Consider the following 9,428-nt stretch of genomic DNA (forward strand, 5'->3'; position numbering starts at 1 on the left):
TCTCTCCTCCTCCCCCTTCATCTGCTCCCGTGTGCTCCAATGAGATATGTCCCTCTCCTGGAGCTGCAGATTCAATGCCGTCCTTTGAATTAAATTCTTCTGTGGGGAGGGGCAGGTGTCCACGTAGTAGTTGGGATTGGGGCCAGCCCCTCAGATCTCTCCACTGGTTCCCTATTCCATACCGGCATGTTGCATTCACATCTTGGAGCACTGGGTTGAAGTCTGGTCCCTCTGTGATTCCATTCTTGAAGACATTTTTCAAACTCATGTTTGGATGGCTGATAGCAAGCACCTCCCTTGTGTTTTTCTTCACCTCTTCTACAACATCAAATCACTGTCTTTTGAAGTCCCTCTTCATTCCCGGAAACAAAAAGAAGCTACACATGAGGCCAGGTGAGTAAGGTGTGTGGGGCAAGAGAGGCATGCTGCTTTTTGCCAAAAACTGGCGAACTGAGATGGCTTCACGAGCAGGGTCATTGTTGTGGTGGCAAAACCAGTCCCCCGTCTGCCATAAATCAGGACCTTTTTGTTGAACACTATTAAGCTATTTTTTCAGAACCTCTAAATAGAAAGCTTGACTAACAGCCTGGCCTGGTGAAACAAAACTACAAATGCACTATGAGTCGATATTTTCATCCATTTTGGAAGCTGAGGAATGCCCAGAACAAGATTTGTCATCAGTCAACATTTCACCTTTTCTGAAAGGAGAAAACTACTCATACTCTTGAGTTTTTCCCATAGCTCTCTCCTTGTTCAGCATCATGTGTTCAACATCACAACGCTTTCTGCAGCATTTTTCCTGAGCAGGAAACAAAATTTCACAGCCAAATGCTGTTCTCTTAAATTGGCCATCCAAAAAAATGAGGTTCAAGCAAAACTGCTTTTACAAAAAAATTCACTGTGACCAGAGAACCTTTCCAGGTGATGCCACTGGGTGCGCTAACTCAGAGTGAGTTGCTCAATGATTGCCTAGCAGGAAAAATGCATACCACGAAAGCTCCACCCAGTGGAGCTTTAGTCCTTTTGGAGGGTAGGGGTGTGGGGGCACCCTGTCATATTATTCCTGATAGCCAGGCATCATCTGCTTTCTTCACCATTTTGATACAGGACCCATAGCTTTAGTGATCACTTCCTGGGGTAGGTTTTGAGTCATATACACTTTAAAAAAAAATCTTGCTACAACTCTATGGTAGAGGGAAGGTATCTCTCATTTCACAAATAAAAGATTAAAATTCAGAGAGGAGACATGACCAAATCCACACATCTAGTAAATTCCAATAGCCTGGATTTTAAAATCAGATCTGTCTCCAAAGCCACACTGCTCCAGGGACATCAGAACACACTTCACCTACAGGACACGTGCTATAGAGCCATCCCAATGTCATTCCCACTGTGAAGAGTCAAAGAGAAATTATTCCACAACTTGTAGCTTAAAGTGAGTGTTTCTTATTACTGTATTTACCCTTCTACAATGAAATATCTCCGTCAATCAAAAGTTTAAGGCAGGAGGAAGAGAAAGCTTTTGTTTTCTAGGTCAATGACATGAACAAGCGTTCTGGGTTTCTTCGGGAACAATTTGCCATTAGTTCATTCCTGCCCACGTGATGCCAACAGAACTTCCTTTGTCAACGATGCAATACATATGACAAACACCAATGAGCTTTACTAAAAAAGTTATGCAAATAAGAAACCTGTATAAAATAAGGCTGTTTCTCCCAGACACGCAACGGAAAACTTGAAAAACAGATTGTTCTTCTCCTGAACATTCAAAACAACAGATTTTAAAATATTCTTACCTATGATTAAACTTATGTCCAAAGGAAAGCCAGTCCTTTTCAATTAACACCTACAAAAGAAAGAACTATTAGCACCATGGAGAGAAGTCAACAAAGGAAACACAAGAGACCAGACACAATGCGAGGGTTCAGAGGGGCTGGGAGCAGACACCACCACATTTGGACTACCCTGCAAATGAATATGCAGGCTTACACACTAATGCAGAAATGCATATATGAAGGGGAAAGCTGAAATCATCCAAAAGAAAATATAATAGGAATGCATGCATGAACATTCACTGCCCCCTGTATAAAACCAGCATGGGGGGGAGTGGAAACCATATCTGACCCCCTCTGGCTTCCTCCCACGGCCATGAGGCAGAGGTCAGACATGCTTCCCTCCTCCATCTTTCTTTACTTATTCTGACACCAATGATTCCACCCATGGCATTAACTTCTCTGCTGGGTTTGATAAATCACAGCTATGGCCAAATAGAACTCACAGAGAATACTCACCATATGGTTTATCAGAGGAGTAACCAGGTTAACATGATTAGTATGACAGGTTAACATATGATCTGTAGCAACATACCCCTTCGTCCAGGAGCCCAGCTGCTTTCCAGACCTCGGCCTCTCAGCCACTTGGTCCCTTGGTCTCTGCCACCATCAGTCAGGCAGTCAGCCTGCTGCTCTGCCTCACAGTCTCTCAGTCTCCTCTGTTCTGCCTTGTAGCCCCTTGCCTTTGCCCTTGGTGCCTCTGGCCTCAGCCTCTGCTACTTCAGAGAGCAGACAGAGATCCCAACCTGCTCCACATCCAATGTGCCTCTCCCTGCTGACACGTGCATCCTGATAGCCATGGGAGTGGAAACCCAATCCTCTCTGCTAGTGTTACACACACACTACTTGTACAGTTCCATCTAGTCATGTGGTGGGAGTTAGGAGACATGGATAGATGAGCGATACTAAGAAGTTTCACTCCACCATACGTCCCACTGAATACTTTCTATGCACCAGGAATAGTTCACATTGCTTCGTATGTGTTTAATTGTGAGTCTTTACTTCGGGAATGCACAGACTCGATCCTGTTTTATAGAAAGGGAAACTGAAGCAAAGGGAGGTTAAGTACTCACCTAAGCTCATGCCACTAGGAGGTGGAGGAGGCCTGCCACCTCACAGTCTGATGCTTTCGTCTCCAAGCCCATCTCTAAGCAATGTGTGATGCTGCCTCTTAGTCTAATGCAAAAGACCAACCTTTCTTTCAAGAAACCGACAGAAATGTTTCCCAGTAATCATCACTGTATATTAGAATTCTAAGATTATGGGAGTTTTAAAGCAGTGGTAGGATTCAAATAATTTAACAGCCTGTTTGGTGCTGTACCCAAAGGTAGTTTAATATTCCACACAGTTAATACTTAAATATGAACAACAAAAGAGGCACACAAAATTAAATTATGTTAGAAGAAAGTGTTTTAAAATATTAATGGGAAAGTAGTGAAAAATGCCTGATAAAAAGCAAAACTGTTATTTAAGATATTTCCATATTGCTTCTTGGTTGGTCTCCTCCCTTGCAATAGTCTTCATTTTTATCCAACCATCTTCCGTTGTGTTATTTATCCTTAACTATCCTTTCACTGTAGGAGTAGACTCCCATTCCTTCAGAGGTGGGCCAATTTACTCTAATTATATTGATAGATTAGAAACAGGTGACTTCTCTTCTCTGAACATATTATATTCATCTTAAAAAAAACCTTTCCACTTCTGCTCGACTTACAGTAAGGTGACCAGATTTTAACATTGGTAAAGCGGGACACCATTGATAAAACTCATATCCTGGTGAAATAGCCACATGGCAGCTGAAAACTGTATACCCTAGCTTGTCGTGCATTCTTTCCAAAAATCGGAACTTTTTGAAAATGCCGCGGGATGCAGGACAAATTGTTAAAAATCGGGACTGTCCCGCCAAAAGCGGGACATCTGGTCACCTAAGTCTTACAGCAATTGTTCTGATAATATTTTGAGATCTTTGAACACTTTTAGGAATCGCATAATTCATTCATAATATCTCGTGGGAATTTAGGGCATAACACAAAGCTGAAACAATGACAATGTGTCACCGTCTCGTTGCTTTGTAATTTTTCTCTTTATGTTACCTGTTTATTTACTGAAGTAACAAATACAAGGGAATAAATATGTAGCATTTCATCAGAAGTATAACATGTTTTATAAAATAAATAGTACAAACATTATCTAATGGACGGAATGAACATTAACTATGGGCACTTGGAACACAGTGTTGCAAAGATGAATGTTAAAAAGAAGTAAGGAATGTAAATTTGTGATTTTCACAATCGACAGCAGCACAGCTGCCCACCTTAGAACCTTGAATACAACTGCCACGTTAACAAGCTCAACAACCCCAAAGTAACTACCAGTCCCGCCCAACTGGTGTAAACTGACTGACTTAGAGATACCAGCCCTGCTTTGGAATTCGGGTTAGCATACATTTATAACTTCAAGACATCTGGATGCTAACAACAATCTTTAAGCAAATCATATGGAACGGGCTCATCGATAAAACCAATGGTCTAAAAACAGCCAGAGGCTTTTAGTTAATGTTTGTTAGTTTTAATGACATGGTTGAAGTTAGACCTTGGGAACGCAGGAGGCATTTTCTGCGTGTCCTAAGTTTAATGGGACAGAGTTAGAATGAGAGAATTAGAATGAAAAGAAAATCAAGAAAAGAGTGGTGAAATAGTGGGAATGGGATGAGAACAAACATAATGAAGGCGTTCCATGCTTGAGTGGACCTGGGAGCCCTCCACTTTCCAAATATAAATGAAGGCATACGGTCCTCCTGACCTCAGTATTCAGAAGCAAGAGAGTCGGCCTGAAGTCTCAAGGCTGTCACTGGCAAGGGCAAGTTCTCTGACACACTGATAGGGAGAAAGAAAGAAGGGGGGAAGGAAGGGAAGGAGGGCCCAAGAAGGGAAGCTTGCTCTTCTCTCTTGACCCCAGGTTGTTAGCTCATCATCTCTAATGACTTGAAAGGAGTAGATGGGCAGCGAAGATGCCTATGAGGGCTGTCAGCATGGGCAGTGATGCGAAATTCATTGGTATGGTGTTTCCATCCACCTCGTAACTCCCATCCTTTGACTGCGTGGGGGCATGCAATAAGGTGTAGGCAACCTGAGTTATTCAACTTCAGGGAGTTGTTGGGTTTTGCCATTCCGCTACATATCAAAGCAAACCATTTCAGACGCAGCAACAGAGGCATCCCATGACTACTGAAGGTACTGCCTCCAGAAACAGGAAGCACTGGGGGGCCACACTCACCATGAAGCCCTTCAGAGTCCGGTAGTGCGGATCCAGCAGGAGGCTGGCTACAGAGCACACCTGTGCCGTCCTATCCCACCCATCAGAGCAATGAACAAGCACACTAGCTCCTTCCTCGGAAACAGCCTGAAAACACAGAATCAACAAGAAATCACAAAGGCGGAGGAAAATCGAACAGAAATCGGTCTAGATTCGGTTACATACAAACACAAAGAAACAGATTCGCAAAAGCTAAAGTCATTTCTTCGTTCATCTAGTGTCTAGTCCCCGCCCAGTAGGGGTAGAGCCAAGGAGTGGCCTGGGGAGTGGCCAAAGCTCTCTGTGCTCTTCCCATGATACCCAGAAGCCACCCGTCAAGCCACTGCAAATACGCATATGGACTACAAAGAAGTGTATTTCCTCTGCAAACGCACCATCAGGACACATCCTCAGCCTCTCCTCAACCCTTCCTCCCTTCTAATTTCCCATCTTAATTCAAGTCTTTCTAGTATTGAAATTCCGGAGATGTCATCCGCTTAATTCATTATCAAAACGAAAACGGTACAAAGTTATAAATTATAATACCATTAGAAATAAAAGGATAATAGCCAAGCAACAGATATGGGGTGGAGAAAGGGAGAAAACAAAGGAAGAATAATAGCAGAAAAAGCTGTCTGCAAGGTGAATAGCCTGAAACCACCAGCTTTTCTGAGGGAGAAAGAGGGGGTTTCTGCTCAAGTAAAGCGTTACAGTCTCAGAAACTCAAAGGAGGCAGTTCTATCTTATCCTCTAGGGTTAAGATGGCAGGGAGTTTGGTTTTTTTTTTGGTTTATTGAATGTTTAGCACCTCTCATATCTGAGCAGGAAATATAAACTGGGAGGGAGACATGGCAGAGATTTCCTTATCATACCTATAATTACCTGCAATTCTGTACCTATTCACTTACACATTTTCTGGTTCCCACACAAGCTTGTGAGGGGAGAGACTTGATCTGACTTACTCAGCCTACTATCCTTGCACCTGGAATGGGGTCTGGCTTTAAATAAATATGCATTGATTAAGTGAATTCGTTTACGTGGAAAACATACAGTGTCATTAACAACAACAGCAACAACTCCACAGTTCTCTCTCCGCTAAATCAGAGAGACTTATCAAAGGTCATTGAGTATGCAGATGGACAAGGCACTCAGTGACAAGTTATGTGAAATTTGCAGCAAAATTTGTCCTGTGACAGAAAGAAATCCACCTAACAGCTTCAAGAGCATGACTTTTGCTAATGCCATGATTAAAATAGGCAAATTCATTTACTAGGCAAGAGGCAAGGTACATAGGGTTGAGTGTTTAGCTGCTACTCAAAAGGCCTGTAGTTTGAACTTACCGGTCACTCTGAGGGAATAAAGATCTGGTCATAGTCTCCTGTAAACATTAAAAACAACAACACAACAACAACAAAAACCATAAACTCACTGTCACAGAGTCAATTCTGACTCATAGGACCCTCTAGGACCGGTTCTCAACCTGTGGGTCGTGACCCCTTTGGGGGTCAAAAGACCCTTTCACAGGGGTCACCTGATTCATAACAATAGCAAAATTACAGTTATGAAGTAGCAACAAAAATAATTTTATGGTTGAGCGGGGGTGTCACAGAAACATGAGGAACCATATTAAAGGGTCACGGCAGGTTGAGAACCACTGCTCTAGGACAAGAGGGTAGAACTATGTATTTCTGAGTAGAAAGCTTTGTTAGTCTCCCAAAGAGCAGCTGGTGGTTTTGAACTGCTGACCTTGTGTGGTTAGCAGCCCAATGCAGAACCACCACAACACCAGGCTAAGACATCTGATGGAGCAGTTCCACTCTGCCCTATAGAGTTACTATGAGTCAATAGCAACAAGACAGCAGCACCTATGACTGACCCACTCAAGTTTAGTTGTGTGAAAAGAGACGTCTTTCCTCTTCCAAGCCTAGCTGAAGAGAGAATATTCTGCAGACATTTTACCACTTAACTATTCAGTGGCATATGCGCAGCTGATCACCACCCTCTCAAAAAATCACTTCTACTTAAGGCAAACAAAGTGGAAGTCTACCAAGACTACCACCCACTCATGGCAGTCTCTGAGGAAGATACGGAACCTCTTTTCTGAAGTGAAGTACGTCTACTTCCTCTGCCATCGCATACCTTTGCAATGAAGATGCCTGCATCCATGATGGCCTTAATGTGCCTTAACCAGCCAGAGTTCTCCAGTCCCCACAGGAAGTCACTCATCGAAGGAGATTTAAGTTCACACACTGAAAAATAAGTCATGTCATTAAGAAAATAAAATAAAGGGGCTATCTCATTTTACATGGGGTTAAGCAACATTTTCAGGTGTTGATAAATAACTCCTTCCTTGCAGTAGACGTTTTCTGGATGGAAGAAAGGTGATGCTCAAACTTAATCCAAATTGTTTCCATAGAAACATTTCAAGTAACTCTGCTACTTTCTTTGGTCACAGGGATGCTGCATCTGTTTATATTTATAGTATTATATTTCTTCAGGTTTCGTTTTCCCATTATTAATGAAAACCATTGAATAGCATATTATAATAAAGGCCTAGAAGATAACATCTATTTTTTTCCAGTAAGAATAATACAAATGGATCCCTTGGGAGTACTTGAGTTGTAGAGTGCTACTGAGGAAGAAGAAAAACCATATGAATTACTAGGTCATCCAGCATTTTCCCAATTAGAACTCTCCATTATGCAATCACTTTCAGTGACAGCTATTGTGAAAACACAACTTCCCAAAAAATTTTAAAAGGGAGTGATCCAACTGTTTGGGAACAACCCACACCCAATGGGAGTAAAGCTTGTGAAGCTCCTACACTTCTAGTATAAGAACATTTAGCAGAGCATCATGTTAAGGGTCTTGTTAAAAAAATCATTTTATTGGGGGCTCTTACAACTCTTATCACAATCCAGACATCCATCTATTGTGTCAAGCACATGTGTTGCCATCCTCCTTTGGTGTTTTTTTTTTTCTTTCAATATACAATGGAGAAAACCTAAGATTGTCTATATTTATATAACTAATGAAGGTGTGCAATGCTTCTATAATATCACAAGCAACTCTCACCTAGAGAGCTAATCATTCATTTAACATAAAGCATATATTTATTTTCAGTTTTAAATATCTGGGGCTGTCATAACCTCTTTCATTGTATCAAGCTTTGGATCTTTTTAATACTTTGTTCTCATTTCATTTGGGATCAAGAGAAAGTAGGTAAAGGATTTAGTGTGAGCCATCAAGCTGGAACAGAGAGATGAGATCAAACTTTGGGATGGTGCAAGGGCCGAGCTGGAATTGTGATTCCATGTCTAAGGGTGAGGCTTCTAACTGCAAGGTTGGAGGTTCACACCCACCAGCTCTTCTACTGGAGAAAGATGAGGCTGTCTCCCTCTGGAAAGATTTGCACTCTCAGAAACCCTATGGGCCATTCTAGTCTGTCTTACAGGATCACTGAGTCAGAATTGATTTTATGGGGTGAGTTTTCTGTTATACCAAACCAAAACATCAAACTGATTCTAATTCACAGCCATCCTATTTAGAGTTTCTGAGGCTATAAATCTTTACAGGAGCAGACAGTTTCATCTTTTGCCCTCACAATATCTGGGGGGTTTGAGTTGTGGATCTTGCAATTAGCATTTCAACATATACCAGGCAGTGCCACCAGGGCTCTTTAAACAAATAAAACATTAAAAAAGAAGAAGACAGAAAATAAATCCAGGAGATTTCTGGCAAGATGGCGACCGAATAACACATACTAGAGGGACTCTGCAGAAATCAGTGCAGGAGAGCCACTGAGAGGGAAATTCCACGCTGCCGGGTCACAGGAGGAGCATGATAAAGATAAGTAGACATAGATCCACTAGGTTTTGAGGAGCTGTGGGTTTTTGGCTCACTACTGTGGAAGCCAGCTAAGGCTTAACCTTAGCCCTTCCACAGTCTCGGCCAGAGCTAGGCTCCTTTGTCCAGCCCAAGGGCTTTACTTCAACACAGCCACAGCTTGCTGCCACCTCTGGGCAGGGTTTAAAGACCTCTAGTCCCATGGTCAGGCAATCGGGGCTCAGCTTTATCTTTACTTTTGTTTCTCTCTCTTCTCTCTTTCCCCCCACAGTCTCAGTGGACTCAGGGTTTTTTTCTTTTTTTCTTTTAAAAAAATCATTTTATTAGGGGATCATATCACAATCCATACATACATCAATTGTGTAAAGCGCATTTGTACATTCATTGCCCTCATCATTCTCAAAATATTCCCTCTCCACTTAAGCCCCCGACACTAGGTCCTCATTTTTCCCCTCC

The 9,428-nt window shown here is 42.2% G+C and overlaps 1 protein-coding gene across 2 annotated transcripts in view; it reads right to left on the minus strand.

The window, feature by feature from the left end:
- The window catches only part of MTMR7 (myotubularin related protein 7), a 154,563-nt gene that overhangs the window by 14,269 nt on the left and 130,866 nt on the right, over positions 1–9,428 (minus strand). For both annotated transcript variants that reach the window (XM_004696168.3, XM_045286553.1), the window contains exons 8-10: positions 7,266–7,375; positions 5,109–5,234; positions 1,797–1,846 (exon numbers count right to left, since the gene is read on the minus strand). In XM_004696168.3, the coding sequence (XP_004696225.2) occupies positions 1,797–1,846; positions 5,109–5,234; positions 7,266–7,375 (286 nt within the window). The remainder of the gene's footprint in view (positions 1–1,796; positions 1,847–5,108; positions 5,235–7,265; positions 7,376–9,428) is intronic.

Source organism: Echinops telfairi, unplaced genomic scaffold (assembly GCF_000313985.2).
Source record: "Echinops telfairi isolate 266 unplaced genomic scaffold, ASM31398v2 ScPeMD7_9;HRSCAF=40, whole genome shotgun sequence".
In the NCBI taxonomy this organism is placed as follows: Eukaryota; Metazoa; Chordata; class Mammalia; order Afrosoricida; family Tenrecidae; genus Echinops; species Echinops telfairi.